The sequence below is a fragment of the Podarcis erhardii genome, assembly GCF_964252035.2.
Source record: "Podarcis erhardii genome assembly, chromosome: 9".
NCBI lineage: Eukaryota > Metazoa > Chordata > Lepidosauria > Squamata > Lacertidae > Podarcis > Podarcis erhardii.
Genome location: NC_138512.1, coordinates 4,807,179 through 4,823,601, shown reverse-complemented (window position 1 = coordinate 4,823,601; position 16,423 = coordinate 4,807,179). Strand labels below are relative to the sequence as shown.

General features: G+C 45.8%; 1 protein-coding gene and 1 long non-coding RNA gene across 2 annotated transcripts in view; one reads left to right on the top strand and one right to left on the bottom strand.

Moving 5' to 3' along the window:
* LOC309350028 overlaps nt 1–16,423 on the bottom strand; it is a 494,376-nt gene that overhangs the window by 360,446 nt on the left and 117,507 nt on the right. The window lies entirely within an intron of this gene.
* The window catches only part of BOD1L1 (biorientation of chromosomes in cell division 1 like 1), a 38,237-nt gene continuing 27,797 nt past the window's right edge, over nt 5,984–16,423 (top strand). The window contains exons 1-5 of the mRNA XM_081876179.1: nt 5,984–6,344; nt 10,259–10,383; nt 11,815–12,005; nt 13,417–14,043; nt 14,321–14,470. Coding sequence (XP_081732305.1) covers nt 6,069–6,344; nt 10,259–10,383; nt 11,815–12,005; nt 13,417–14,043; nt 14,321–14,470 — 1,369 coding nt within the window. The 5' untranslated portion in view covers nt 5,984–6,068. The remainder of the gene's footprint in view (nt 6,345–10,258; nt 10,384–11,814; nt 12,006–13,416; nt 14,044–14,320; nt 14,471–16,423) is intronic.

Sequence of the window (16,423 nt, the reverse complement as noted above, 5' to 3'; positions counted from 1 at the left end):
CTGCTGTGGAAGAGCTGTTCCAGTTTTGAGATGGGAAAGAAAGAAATCAGCATCTCCTACTGTTGAAGAGATTTGCCCCAGGTAAGAAGCCTGCCAAACAGATAGGTTGGGGGATACCTTTAATGTGGATTTTCTGGGAGAAGAGCTAAATGGCTCATAACATCAACATTTAGGATTATTCTTTAGCAGCATAACATCGTCTCCAGATTTGATTGCCACGTGGTAATGGGTACCTCATCCCCATTATCTTACTTTTATGGCTTTTCACTTGGTTTGTTTGTTTTTGTTTTTTAAAGAAACGGCTGTTGTTCACAATAAGGGTTAAGTTGTGGGTTGACATAGCAGACGACACAGCGATTTCTCCAAGTAGCTCTTTATTTCGTAAGCTGGAATAGAACTGACTGCAAACAGCTCAGCCGGCCTGCTTTTATAGGCAGCCGGCTGTCAACATTGTAGCAACAACAGCCCAGAGTTCCCGCCTAAAATAACTGACGCGGACCTGAGGGAAAACTATCGACAGACCTGAGTGAAAACTATATACAGTATCCCCCTGCTGGCCCAGGGTGAAACTTCACTACATAACACCCCTCCCCACCGAGATAAGGCGTTAGTTACAATCGTAATGGTTTCCTTATATACAGCACTACGCGTAATGGTTCAATTAGGCACAAAAGCATATCGGTTACATTTCCCATACTTAGACCAACAGTGATACCTGTCCAACAACATAGTCCTTTAAATAAGTTGGGCGCTTGGGAACTCTGCCAGACCGCCGGGGACTGGTAGCCAAGTCCGGAGGGCCACACAGTTCTTGCTGAGGCTGTGGTGCGACCCTAGATGGCGTTGGAACCAAATCCCCTGGATCCGCTGCTGTGGGTGGAGCCTCCGCAAGTGGAGTGGTCTGAGTCTGTGGTAAGTCTGGCAGACCCTCTGAAGCGGCTTGGTTCGGCTCCACGCTGGCAGTTTGCGAGGGAGGTGTAGGTGGGGCCTCGCCATCTGTACGTGTCTCTTCTGGAGCCGCAGGCGCAGTTGGGGGCACCTCGGTAGTGTCCAAGTCCCCAACCCTGCGCCTAAGCTGGTCTATGTGCCGTCGCCACAAGCGTCCATCTTCGAGTGCCACCTGGTACGAGCGAGGTCCAGTGACTCCCACTACTGTGGCTGGCACCCAAGGAATGTCCCCCACATAGTTCCGGGCAAAGACTTGGTTTCCTGGGACAAATGACCGTGGCGCGTTGGCACAGCCTGGGGGTTCAGCTCAGTTCAGAGGCTGGCCGCATCTGGCTGTGCTCTGATGTCCATCAATCCCATCCTCGTCGCCAGGGTTAAGTTGTGGGTTGACATAGCAGACGACACAGCGATTTCTCCAAGTAGGTCTTTATTTCGTAAGCTGGAATAGAACTGACTGCAAACAGCTCAGCCGGCCTGCTTTTATAGGCAGCCGGCTGTCAACATTGTAGCAACAACAGCCCAGAGTTCCCGCCTAAAATAACTGACACGGACCTGAGTGAAAACTATCTACAGACCTGAGTGAAAACTATATACAGTATCCCCCTGCTGGCCCAGGGTGAAACTTCACTACATAACACTCTCAATGTGCAGCTGCACTGTTAGCCATTTTTCTCTATTTTATCCTCCTCAAATAAACCCAGCCAGTCAGGGTTCACATGCTGGGTGTGGTGACACTATGAAGCCAATTCAGGGTATCTATATGCTGGTGTCACTAAGGGGAAATAAAACCTAAAGAGACAATGACTTCCTGAATGCGTTGCATGAGCAATTCTAGCCAAGTAGGGTTGATCACTTGAACAATAAAACACAGAAGGGTCATGCCCCAGGATGGCTTTCATTCATTCATATACACTTGCATGCTGTGTGGGAAGCTTAGATTAAATATACCTAAGTTTTATTTTAGCACATTAATTCCCTGCACTTAAATGTGTACATATGACGAGTTTCTTTAAAACCAGCAGACAACTGATATAGTAGCCTCCAATACAACAGATGCATCCATATCACAGAATTGTAGAGCTGGAAGAGACTCCAAATGTCATCTAGTCCAACCCTCTGCAATGTGGGAATCTCAGCCAGAGCATCCATGACAGGTGGCCATCCAAGCTCTGCCTAAAAACCTGCAAGGAAGGAGAGTCCGCCACCTTCTGAGGGAGTCCTTTCCACAACCTATTTTTAAAGCAAACTGCTGTAGCAAGCATCTAAATATTACATATGAGTTCTAGCCTGAGATGACATGAGCCAACAGTGTGACGCGGCAGCTAAAAAAGCCAATGCAATTCTGGGCTGCATCAATAGGAGTATAGCATCTAGATCAAGGGAAGTAATAGTGCCACTGTATTCTGCTCTGGTCAGACCTCACCTGGAGTACTGTGTCCACTTCTGGGCACCACAGTTCAAGGAGGACACTGACAAACTGGAACGTGTCCAGAGGAGGGCAACCAAAATGGTCAAAGGCCTGGAAACGATGCCTTATGAGGAACGGCTAAGGGAGCTGGGCATGTTTAGCCTGGAGAAGAGGAGGTTAAGGGGTGATATGATAGCCATGTTCAAATATATAAAAGGATGTCACATAGAGGAGGGAGAAAGGTTGTTTTCTGCTGCTCCAGAGAAGCGGACACGGAGCAATGGATCCAAACTACAAGAAAGAAGATTCCACCTAAACATTAGGAAGAACTTCCTGACAGTAAGAGCTGTTCGACAGTGGAATTTGCTGCTAAGGAGTGTGGTGGAGTCTCCTTCTTTGGAGGTCTTTAAGCAGAGGCTTGACAACCATATGTCAGGAGTGCTCTGATGGTGTTTCCTGCTTGGCAGGGGGTTGGACTCGATGGCCCTTGTGGTCTCTTCCAACTCTATGATTCTATGATTCTATCTCAAGTTGTTTGCCATGGAGGCATAGCCCATGCAGTACTGTATGTAGTTCAAAAGGCGCAGGCAGGTGTTGGGCATTGCTGGTTGGCCTCAAAGACTCCAACACACCATGAAGGAGCAGAGCTTTTCAAAGGTAAGACATTGCCACCTGCTGGCACAATGCTTTAACAGCATGTGTAAACAAGCAAAGATTTACATAAGCAAATATAGAACAAAGGCTTTATTTGTCTTGCCTAACCCATCTAAACCAAAGAGCTCCATTCAGTGATTGGGGCGGGGAGATCACACTCTTTTATACAAAGCAGCTGATGTGAGCAAACATGCAGCAGCTGACAGGGGTTCTTGACCCTTTGGGTGGCAGGCTGAAGCCAATTGTCACCTCACATGTGGCATTCTGCAGGCAAACCTGAATGCATGGTCCATATGGCAGACAGCATGTAAAGAGGGTGCATAAGAAAGGAATGTCTGGATACCTGTGGTCATCTGAACTGTGCACCCGTTCTCATGTACACACAATGCACCGTCATGCTATGACATTTGACTATCCTGAATGTGGGGAATATTGACATTCAGTGGGGAATACTGAGAAACTGAGATAAACTGTGTGACTGTCCAAAAAGGTACATTGGGGAATATTGAAAACACCCACCAAACATTAACCAGTGAATCATAAACCGTAGAATTGTAGAGTTGGAAGGGACCCCGAGGGTCATCTAGTCCAACCCCCTGCAATGCACGAATCTCAACTAAAGCATCCATGACAGATACCTTCCAACCTCTGCTTACAAACCTCCAAGGAAGGAGAGTTCACAACCTCCCTAGGAAGACTGTTCCACAGTCGAACAGCTCTTACTGTCAGAAAGTTCTTCCTGGTGTTGAAGATATTCACGGTTAACATTGATCTCCCACCCCCACTTTTCAGGCATTTGGGTAGCGGTCCACATTCATTGATACGTTTCTGAGTTTCAGAACATTAATAAAATTGGTGTGGGGTTCACCCAATTTTCTACCCTAAGTGATGCATGCACACCTCTAATCGCAAACAATTTTGAGTGGAGCCTATTTGAATTGAAAGTAGGGTAAAGAACGAATTCAACATGTGAATGGCAGCCCAGACCTCATTTATGTAGTGCTGGGCCAAACATTCGCCTGTGAGAACTTGTGGCTCAAGATTCAGAGGCCGGGTGGGGTGGGGTGGGGCAGAGTTCAGGCTGAGTGAGATTTGCTTTCGGTCCACTCCCAGTTAGAGTTCCACTCCCACTGCAACTGATAACTAATCCCAAAGCTTGGGCTAAATTTCATCTGTCCCCTAGAATCACTGAGATGAGATGGCGGAAGAAGATGCAGACAATTCCAGATGAGATTTTTAACATAATCGCCTGTAATCAAGGAGGAAGCAATGTGCCGTTGAAGAGTTATAAAAACACAGGAAATCTGCTGACTTTCCTTGGTCTGGGTAAATTGTCAGTGAGGGCACTTGTCTCTGGGCTTTTAGCCAGCTGGCCTGCTGCCTCCCACGGTATTTGTTCATGTTTGGATCTGAGCACCTGGTACTTTAAAAGCTGCTCATATGAGGAGCAAATCAGATGTGATGTACGAGATCCATGGCTGGGTGTTCTGACTCATATGCAGGCGACGCCTCACTTATGCAGCGATTAGACTCTGGACCCCTGCGCACATAAAGTGAGGAAGAACCATCTAAACACCCTTTAAACACTCTCTGTGCCACTTTCTCTTCTATAGATACAAAAAACACTGCATCCAAAAATATCCGCAACTAGAATTGAAGCTCTGGGGCTGGCAAGAGACTGGAGGGTGCATAGGATAAGCACTACCCTCCACATGAGCTGTTAGGAGGGGAGGCTGAGCAGCATTTTGAAAAGCCTCTGGTCTCTTTGGGGCTTTCTCTGCCCTGATGTCCTCTTCGGGCTTCAGGAAGGGTCTCCTTGTGAGTCATGTTCTCTCCTGCCATTTCCAGGTTTGAATTGAATTACTTAATTATTTCTCGATGCCACACGTAGACGCAGTTGTGCGCCAGTAAGTGAGGGAATGGCAAAAGAGAAAGCACACAAAATCTCATGAGAGCCCCACAAGATCTTGCCGTGACTCAGAAGTTGCCACTGCAGCCACGTCTTCTCCAGTGGCAGGGGGCTGGGCTGCAGCCACAGCAACTCTGGGGTAGCTCTGTAGAAGCTGCAGCCATTTCTCCTCACTTCTGCAGGGACAGGCGGGGGCCCATCCCTTGGGATTCTGCCACCCAAGGAGGCTGCCTCTGTCCACCTCACGAACAGGCTGGCCCTTCTATTATCCCCCAAAGGAGGAAAACGCAGGTTCTGTACTAAGCATAGTAGAACCAGTGCTTTTTTTCTTGGGGGATGCAGGGGTACGCATACTCCTAAACATTTTGTGAATCTTTGCACTTTGGTCCATTTACTGTATTTATTTTTCCCAATTTGAACTATAAAATGGTGATTTTCTTGAGTCAAAATGAGAGTACCCCTACACATTTTTTTTTAAGAAAAAAGTACTGAGTAGAACGCATTTTGCATGTTCAATCCTATCATTCATTAGGTTCGCATCTTCAGTTCTTGGCATCTCCAGGTAGGATGGAGGAAAAATCATGCCTGAAACCCGGGACACCGGCTCCAAGGCAGCGTAGATAATAGAAGCCTCAAGATGGTGCGTCGTCTCTATTCTATTCTATTCTATTCTATTCTATTCTGTTCTGTTCTGTTCTGTTTTATTCCATTCCATTCCATTCTATTGCATTGTGTTCTATTCTATTCCATTCTACTGTCTTCCATTTCATTCCCCGCCTTTTCCCCAAACAGAAACCAGGCGGCTTCCAGCAAAGAAACAAGAGCAGCCAATCACAGACCGCGCCACATTCCCAGGGGCGGAGCCAAGAGCAAGGGGGCGTGGCCTGCAGAACGTCGTCGCGCGTCTGTTTTGTTTTGCCCCGCTGCTGCTGCGCGCAGGCGTACTTTGGCGGGCGAAATAGCCCCGCCCCCCCGCTCGCCTTATGGGCCGACGGTGCCCCTCTTCCCCCCTTGCGTTTCGTTGTCTTGCACTTCCGGCGCCGTCCTTTTCTGCTTCCGGGTTGGGGCGGAGAGGGTGGAGCGTCGCGGGCGCCGCCGCTGCTGCCGCTGCCGCTTCCCCGGTAACCAGCCGCCGTGTGAGGAAGCGCCATGTCCAGCAGCGGCAGCGCCGTCGCCGCCACAGCAGCACCGGCAGCGGCGGCCTCGGCGGCGGCGACCGCAGCCTCGCCTCCCGCCCAGCCGCCGCCGCCGCCGCCCCCTCCGCCTCCCCCGCCGCCGCCGCAGCCGCAGCCCCCGCCGCCGCTCCCCGGGACCTCCTCGGCCGCCGCCGAGCCCGAGCTGGTCTCCCTCATCCTCAACCGCCTCAAGAGCCAAGGCCTCTTCGACCAGTTCCGCCGCGACTGCCTGGCCGACGTGGACACCAAGGTGAGGGGACCGGCGGGGGGGCGGGGAGGGGGGGGCCTTGGGAGCCCCGTTTGCCCAGAGGCTCGCGCCCTCCCGCCACCTGGACCAGCCCCTGGCGGCAGCAGTAGGAGGCGCTTCTGGAAACGCCCCCCCTCCCCCCGTCGGATAGCAGAAGCTCTGCCTGTTGAGTGCCTGCCTGCCTGCCTGCCTGCGGCGTCGCGGCGAAGGGCTGCAGCTCGGGGGTAGAGCCTGTGCTTCTTGGTCCAGAGCCCTGTCCTTGGTATTAACGTAGAATCCTAGAGTTGGAAGAGACCCCAAGGGCCCTCGAGTCCAACCCCCTGCCAAGCAGGAAACACCATCAGAGCACTCCTGACATATGGTTGTCAAGCCTCTGCTTAAAGACCTCCAAAGAAGGAGACTCCACCACACTCCTTGGCAGCAAATTCCACTGTCAAACAGCTCTTACTGTCAGGAAGTTCTTCCTAATGTTTAGGTGGAATCTTTTTTCTTGTATTGCTTTTAGGTTTATTTACACACACATACACACTGCCTCCCCCCCCCCCCCGCCTACAAGAGGGACTCAAGGCGTTTCAAGGACGAGAATAAGAACTGCTGAAAACGTAGAAGAAGAAGGAAACTTTAATAGACTTAAAACCGTCCATCTACGTTTCGCCTGACATTGGGGCGAGGGCCGTGTGATGTTGTGCAGTTCCACGCGCAACTGTTGAATCAGGAGGAAGCCCAGCGCAGAGCCCAGCCGTGCAGCATGGCGTTGTGCTTGGCCACTGGCCTCTCCCCGGCTGGCCCTGTGGGCAAAGTGAGCTACACAGAGGGGGCAGTCGGGATGGGACTTGTAGTCCCCACTTGGCAGGACCCCTAGGCCCCAGAGGCAGGACTGGGAGGTGCGGCAGAGGCAGTGACCTGTTGGTCATAGGGCAGGGTAAGACCAGAGGCTTAGGACTCTGGGAGCTCAGTCCCACCCAAGAGACTTTGAGGGACCGAAGACACCTCTGCCCCCTAGAGTTGGTGTGTGTTTCTCAAAATTGGGTCTCCAGCTGTTGTCAGACTACAACACTCATCATCCCTAACTAGCAGGGGTGATGGGTGTTGTAGTTTGGAGACCTGAGTTTGAGAAACAGAGACCTGTTAAAACCATGCAAATAATTACAGTAAGGAAAACAGCAGGGCACCAGCCCCTCCCATTAAAAGCAGTCAGTTCCTAAAGGCCTGTTGGAAAGGACAGTGAGCCTGCCTAGCATCTCTAGGTAAGAAATTCCAAAGTTGCCTGGGAGCAGCCACCCCTGAGAAGGCTCCTCTGTGTGAAGCCCCAAACCTGCTGCCAGTCAGTGCAAGCAATATGGAGCTAGACTTGTTTTGAGGCAGCTTCCTGTGCTGCTGTGGCTCGAGGTGTGGAGTAGAAGCTTTGGGTTGGGATGGGCTGCCGGCAGACTACCGGGCAGAGCCTGGCTGTGCCTGGCAGTTTGGGATGTGTGGCTTAATGGATGCGGGTTTTTACCTAAAAGTGAAAACAGAGACAAGTATAAAACAGCTCTTTTTCTTTAATTCTCCACCTTTGTGCTGTGAATTTGCTCCTTAACCAGAATTTTTAAGCTGAAAGTCGAAAGCATGAGGCATCAGGTCAAACAGAAGACCTTGCAATCCTAGTTGCCAGGCAATTGAGAAAGATACCAAAGCTCTGCCCTCACCTGACCACTATTGTGAATACTCATTCATCTCCTGTTTTCCTCTTCCCTAGGCTAAGTATCTTAGTGACATAGATCTCACTGTGGTAGGAAATTGGGGGGGGGAGGGGGCTGTACCACTTCAGACTGAAGGTGCAGACTCATATGATAGAATGATTTGCAATTCAAAAACATACTTTGTGCGTAGAGAATTACAGTGGTGCCTCGCAAGACGAAAATAATCCGTTCCGCGAGTCTCTTCATCTAGCGGTTTTTTCGTCTTGCGAAGCATCCCTATTAGCGGATTAGCGGCTATTAGCGGCTTAGAAAAAGGGGGGGAGACTCGCAAGACGTTTTCGTCTTGCAAAGCAAGCCCATAGGGAAATTCGTCTTGCGAAGCGCCTCGGAAAACCCTTTCGTCTAGCGGGTTTTTCGTCTTGCGAGGCATTCGTCTTGCAGGGCACTACTGTAGATGTTGAGGAGAACCAGGCTATTGTAGTATGCATTGAGTGCAGATTTATTGTTGAAAGGCAGCTAAAATTTCAACTAATAGTAGTGTGTGAGGATGTGTCTGCATCTATACTGCAAGTGCGACAGAGGGCTCTGTGCTGTTTTTCCAGACAGAGGTGTATGAACTCACTCACCCTTGTTCTCTCACAATGGCGCCCACCTGAAAAAAGCTATGAGATCTTGGTTTAAAACAAATTATGCTAAATTTCATAACAAGCCAATTTCAAGCCAGGTCTGGGTCCTTAAAATTACCCTTGTGTAAACCAGAATCCTCAGGTTGAATATAAAACCAAGCAGGGATTTGATTGAAACAAAACTTTTTCTGTGTTGTATGCAAACCTGACAGTTAGATTGGACTCATTCAGGCTTTTCAACATAGTGCTAAACCTGTCAGTTTGGATTTCATAGTGCAGAAAGTATTAATCTGATGTGTAGAGATCTTTCCTGTTCTACTTAATTCAAAAGGGTTCTGGAAGCTTCTCTGTGTGAAAGAAAGAAACAAACAGAAGGTTCATGATGTTTGTGTTATTCCTTCAGAGAAACTGAGTACAGTACAGCTGGCTTAAACTGATTCTCTTCTCCTCTTCAAGGTTATGCTGACTACACTATAATAAGAGGCCAGAAGGAGCCTCGGTTTCACTTTCTCTTTCTATATCTTTTGCTTCTAGTGTGGTGTTCTGTACATAGCATGCTTAGTGTTCAGGTTTAGTCTTATTATAGTGGTACCTCGTGTTACATACGCTTCAGGTTACAGACGCTTCAGGTTACAGACTCAGCTAACCCAGAAATCGTACCTCAGGTTAAGAACTTTGCTTCAGGATGAGAACAGAAATCATGCTTCGGCGGCACGGCAGCAGCAGGAGGCCCCATTAGCTAAAGTGGTGCTTAAGGTTAAGAACAGTTTCAGGTTAAGAACGGACCTCCAGAACGAATTAAGTACTTAACCCGAGGTACCACTGTATAAGTTATTGTAAGTTTAAGTTAAGTCTGCTGCAACTGGATTTCTTATGGCCAGGGCCAATCCTGAATGTATTGGAATTGTGACCATTATGCTCATTTTTCTTAAGTAGCAGTAAAGCTCTGCTGAATGAAATACAGTTGCCTCTGCTCTAATTTTGGGGGAATCCTGCAGTGTGTTTAAGTTTTTACTCTGCTAACTATACATTGGAATCTACTCTGGATCAATACTTAGTAGAATTTTAATGTCAAAACTATGGTTGGTGTTATATGTAAAGGCGGCCAATTTCAGCCAATATGGAAGGCTTAAGCAAGTGAGATACCTGCTCCTGGCTTAAGACCTGTTGGCAGGGAAATGTTCTTTAAATTAAAACATTTGTTCCTCTGCCCCAGTTAGAGAAGGCTGGTGTGTATTATGTATTTCCTCCCCCTTTTTAATTGAGTCACTTTAAGCTATGGTGTGTTATCAAACTAATAGACTAGACACGTTAAAATCAATGGGCTTAGTTAGTGACTAGCTTAAATCCATGGATTTCAGTGAGACTTCTACTGTGTATGAATAAGTGAGATCCCACCCATAGATCTTAAATTGCTTTGGTGGTATTCAGCTAAGTTTTACTCAGAGTAGACCCATTGAGGTTAGTAAATATAAGTTAAACCCATTAATTTCAATGGGTCTACACTGAGTTAAACTTAGTTGAGTACTTTCCATTGTGTCCAATCTCATGAATGCCAAGGATATGCTAATAAGAAGTTTCACATAGCATTTCTCATTTTTCCTTTTAGCCTGCTTATCAGAATTTGAGGCAGCGGGTGGACAACTTTGTTTCCAGCCATCTAGCAACTCATACATGGAGTCCTCACCTGAACAAGAACCAACTGAGAAACAATATTAGACAACAGGTTCTCAAGTAAGTTTCACTCCTTAAAATGCAGCAATGCCTAATGTAGTTGCATTGGAGAAAACAGTACAGGGGTCCAACAAATGCTTTTTAGTGGTGTTCAGATAGCTGCTGACACATCATAAATTAAAACATCCTTCATTTCAAGACCAGTTTGACAGGGGTGGGAGTGGGAAGACTGCTGTTTGAGTCATTGTGACAACTTACTAGTCTCTGAATTTAGTAGGAAGTTCACAAAAATATAAGAAATCATATGTATTGTATTTATCACTTATACTGCTTAACCTAAGAAATTGGATCTCCACTCCATTTTTTTAACATAGAAAAAGCACTTAACTAGTTTCAAAAACAATTTAGGGAGTAGTGTTTAATAGATTACCATGTTTCAACTTGAGGATATTACAGGTGTAGGCTTTGCTATGTTTAAATACAAATAAATTCATATTTATTTCCATATCAGGTTATTATATTATTTTGAAAGCCAGATATTTACTATCGCTGTCTTCAGCACCATTGGGGTACAGTTTACCACGATTACCAACCAAGCATTAAAGAGAAATAGAGCTTTTATACAGTCTCAGAAGGTACAATTTAGGTTCATTAAATGCTTTAAGTGTCCTATGAGTTAATACCAAACTCATTCTCCGAGCGTAGAGCCTTATGTAGCCAAAATGGCACCATCCAGTTACAAGTGGGAGTTATCAGCAGGCTTGTGGCGTTTCCCCAGACTTGCAGGACATAAGAAATGTTTAGTGGGGGAGCCTTAATGGGGACTGGGGCTACATTTTTACCTAAAACCATTTTGAAAATTGGTAATACTTTAACTTTTTAATTCTCTGTGTGTGTGTGTGCACGTGCGTGCCTGTATTGTAATGACCATCGTCTACAAACAGTGAAAATTTGATTGACTGAATTACAAGATAAAAAAGAGTATTTCTGTTGGCTTGAAGCAAAAATAAAGTATTGCTTTTTAGCAAGTGTATTCACTGCGTGTGCTTCAGCACTGTTATCCCCATAATGGGCAGCCAAGTATTTCCCCCCTGCTCCTCCCCAAGAAGTAAACAAGTTTGAAGCTTTATTGTTATAGTGCATTATTCTAAGAGAGCTGGGGTAGGGTAGTGGCTAAGTGTGACTATGAACCAGGAAGATCCAATTTCAAATGCTGCAGTAAATTTCATATGTGTTGTTTAGGCTAGTGACTCTCTGTCACTATCAAATACATGCATGCTTTGTAATCTGCAGATGAAACTAGAGTATCTTATTAGGCTGTTGGGAACCCCAAGAATATATATGATGAAGTCTTTGCACAACTGAAATAAGCTCTTACTATTGTTATCATCGTCGTCATCATCTTCTTCCTGTACAGAGTTATTGCAGGACCAATATGAGGCGAACTTCCCGGACAAAAATATGCTATTTTATGTTGTTGTTTTGTTTCAGATCTGGAATGCTAGAATCTGGAATTGACAGAATAATTTCTCAAGTTGTCGATCCAAAGATCAATCACATATTCAGGCCGCAAGTAGAGAAAGCTGTCCATGAATTTTTAGCCACATTAAGCCACAAAGAGGAGGCCAGTCCCATTGCAGCTGCACCTGAGGAAAAACCAGACACTTCTGTTCTGATGCAAGGTATTTATGTCCATTGCTCCCGGCAGAACTGATGTGCTATGAAGTCTTAATTTGGAGCTTGGTGACTGTGTAAGCAGATGGAAAGGTATCAAGGAAGGGAAGTTGAAGTTTAGCCTCCCAACTTCTTAGTATGTGTTCATGGTGCAATCTTACCAGTATAGGAGTTGGTCTGAAATTGAGTTGAGTCCTAATTAATTATCATGATTTCCTCCAAGGATCAATTATATGTAGGATGATTCTGTCATTTATTCTACTCATATTGATCCAGAGCAGAACTCCAGTGTATAGTCAGCAGAGTAAAAGCTTAAACACGTTGCAGGATCCCCAAAAAATAGACCAGAGGCAATTGTATTTCATCCAGCAGAGCTTTACTGCTGCTAAAGAAAATTGAGAATAATTTTCACAAATCCAATGCATTCAGGATTGGCACTGTCCATAAGAAGTGCAGTTGCATCAGACTTAACTCAAACTTGCAATACCTTATAATAAGACTAAACCTTAACACTAAACATACTATATACAAAGCACCACACAGTTGGAAGGAGAGATGAAAAAGAGAGTGAAACCCAGGTTCCTTCTGGCCTTGCTATTAGAGTCAGCATGACCTTGACAGAAAAAGATAACAGAATCAGTTTAAGCCTGCTATACTCAGCTGCTCTGAAGGAATAACCCAAACATCATGTGTTTCTTTCACACAGAGAAGCTTCCACAACTCTTTTGAATTAGTTGCAGGTAGGTAACTGTGTTGGTCTGCCGTAGTCAAAACAAAATAAAAAAAATTCCTTCCAGTAGCATCTTAGAGACCAACTAAGTTAGTTATTGGTATGAGCTTTAGTGTGCATGCACACTTCTTCAGATCTTCAGCTGGTCTCTAAGGTGCCACTGGAAGGAATTTTTTAATTTTCTCTTGAATTAATTAGAATAGGAAAGATCTCTACACATCAGATCAGTACTTTCTGTGCTAAGAAATGCAAACTGGAGGATCCCCCTGCCCCAGAAAAATCTTTGATCACATTGGACGTTCACCATATACAGTGGTACCTCTGGTTGCGAACGGGATCCATTCCGGAGGCCCGTTCGCAACCTGAAAAGAACACACCCCGCGTCTGCTCGTGCGGGTTGCAATTCGCCACTTCTGCGCATGTGCATTTTGCGCGTCTGTGCATGCATGAGCAGTGAAACCCAGAAGTAACCCTTTCCGGTACTTCCGGGTCACTGCAGGACACAACCTGAAAACGCACAACCTGAAAAAAACATAACATGAGGTATGACTATATGCGTGAAACCTGCAATATCCCCTCCCCCCAAATTATTCAGGTTTCTTTTTTGCTTTAATATATGAGACATAAATGTAAGAGCGGATTTTTCTGACTAATGGATGACATTTGTTCTTTACTTAACTCCTTTGAAGGTGTTCCTGCTTCCACTCCAAGCACAAATGTAGCTAACGATGCTATGTCCATTTTGGAAACAATCACTTCTCTAAACCAAGAAGCAAGTGCAGCCAGGGCATCCACAGAAGCAACAAATTCAAAGACTAATGACAGAGTTCCCAAAAAACTCCTGTCTCAGCAGAGCACAGATGGTGGTATAGAGAAAGACGGTGGTGTAGAGAATTCAGAAGATCTGCTAGATGGAGAGAAATTGCTTTGTGAGACTGCAGAAGAAAGCTCTGAACCAGTATCCAACTCAGAAGATGTAAATAACTTATTTTCTTCAAGTGAAGAAGGGAAAAGTCTGTCAAAAGAATTTAACAGTTTGGTTAACCCAAGCAAGGAAGCTGTACAGGAAAGTGATGAGCAGAAAAGTAAACTGATGGCCCAAAGTGATAGGAAAATAGAGAGCATGGAGAAAGGAGAGAGGAAAAAGGAGAAGAAAGAAAAATCTGAGAAAAAGTTGGACCGCTTGAAAAAGAGTGGTGATGATCTAAAGGCTAAAGAAGAGAAGTCCCTGAAAGATAGAGAGGCAGAATCAACCAAATATTCAGCTCTGGAGAAGAACAGTAGTAAGCACAAAGCAATTGAAAGTACAAAAGCAGGTATAAAAACCACAGGTGGCCACGCAATATGAGGGTGGGGCGGGGCTATTGGGGTTGATAAGAAAGTTCTAATTTATGTAGGATGCTCTAGTGTTAGAAAGCAAATATTTGCAACATCATTTTGTTGGTTATGTGTACTTAAGAGTGCCATTGCAGCTTTCCATGTGATGTTTGAAGGATGTAAATTGGCAAGCCTCCCCCAGGCATTCATGTAAGCCATTTCCACTTGCATGTGGGACTCTGGGCCCATGTTTTAAAAGATCTTCCTTTCTTTCAGAACTAGAGTTGGAGGATTCTGATGTTGACATACTCAGCGATATCACTGTTAGCTCTGTGCACACCAGTGATCTTTCTTCTTTTGAAGAACAAAGTGAAGAGGAAGTTGCACTTTCAGACAGCACAGAAGAAGGAGAGATCGTTTCTGATGGTAAGGTAACAGTCCTGAATCTGCACTGGATTTAATTCCCTAGCCAGGAGAAAGCAAAATGTGAACATATATCTTCAAATATGCATCTTTGACCACTAGTCCTAGTAGCTAGGGATGCTGGAAGTTGTCCCAACAGCTGGGGACCCAAGTTTGAGAAAAAAATGTGTTATTCTGATGTTGATACAGAGTTTAATAACATCTGATTGCAGTAGTGGCTGGCGGTGGGGGGTGCTGTTACTTCCCTGGACTCTCAATATGGGTGTTGCTACCAGTAATCATGAGGTTCAGGGGTGAGGCAGGAGGGAGGTTCATGCAGGTGCTGCAGTGGAGCCAATCAAATGCTTCCTTTGCTGGGTCTGCAGTGCAGGAACCTCCCCTGCTGATTTGCCCCTCTTAGCTACCAATAGTGACTTGATTAGGAAGCCACACCACTTTGCCACCTCCTACTACCTGCCCTAAATGCACACACGGGAGCATTCATGCAAGCTCGCACAAACGTACACACTGATATCTAGGTACAACACAGGAAAAATATTTTTCATCAGTATTGACATGAAATCACCCATTTTTTTGAAATTGGTCAAAAATGAATTGAGTATTCAGTTCAGTAGCAGAGATGTTACATGCCCTCACATAGACAACCTATTTTCACCACAGGGTTAAATTTGCTGTGTTCTCTGCAGTTTGAGAATTGCATAGCTGTGGGCGCAAAACTCTTAAATTAATCTGCAGCCAAATGCTAGGCTTGTCTTTATCATCTCATTAATCCCATGTAATCTGTTAGTTGAGAGTACAGTATAATCTAAATGGGGTGTTCAGTTAGGGCTGTACACAGGCCCCTAATCCACCCTGTGACTGAAATCTGTGGCCCGTGGATCAGGTTGATATGTCCTGTGCCACCATATTTTAATATTCAGTTAAAATGGGGCTTTAAAATGATCAAGGATGGAGGTGCACCATAACTGTGCAGAATAGGATCCTGTCTGGTGCGGCTTTCCTGCAGGAAATTTTGCAGTGCAGCACCCACTGCCCATGGAATCAATGCCTCTGCTCAACAGCTGTTGCATCAATTCTGTGGGGCATCAAGGCAGGAAGGAGACTCATAGCATTGGGCCTACCTTCTCCCAGAAGACAGCTGCCAGCCAAGTAAGTCTTGGAGGTATTGCACAGTTTTCTGGCCCAGTTTATCTGCCCCATCCCATCCTCTGACAGCAACCAATTTGTCTGGACCAAGACAACCTGACTCAGAGCAAGTCATGGCTGTGTACACAAGTTGTCTGAGTGCTCCAAATAAGCCCCATTTGGCTTGGGCCTCATCTAAATCCAGTGCTCAGTCTAGGGTTCATCAGGCCATCTATTCAAATGCTAATACATTTTCTGATTTTAGTGGATATGCCTGTGCTGCATCACAAATTTAAACCAATGCATACCTTCAAGAAATTCTTGCGGAGACAGCTAGGTATTCTACAATACCGTTGCAATATTTCAATTTCCAGAATCCTTGCCAACTTGCCTTGTAGCACCTGGGTACTAAGTGTTCTATGTTGCTGTTTATTAATAAACAAACTAACTTTCTTTAACCCCCAACAGATTTTGGGGATTTAAGCTCTCCCTTAGTTTTAGATGTGTGGGGGGAAAAGGGAAGAATTTGAAGAGATCTGTGCAAGCACAGAATGTTTGTCAGCTGGCCAGGGGGCGGTGGGGAAGCTTGCCTTGGTGGCTGATTATTCACTTCCAGCTTCTGCATTGAGCGCTGCTCCAGTAGGTCCCCTGACTGCCAGTATCAGATTTTGAGGTGGAACACAAGGAGCTACAGTAAGAAGAAGGCAGAAAGGTTCTTTTGTTCACATGGAACATTTTGCCTGTCCCTTTCATCCCAGCCTAGATCTGGCTTTTAAAAACATCTTTCCGTTAAGGTTGGGGAGGGGTTCTTGTGCACTTCCAGATGTTTGT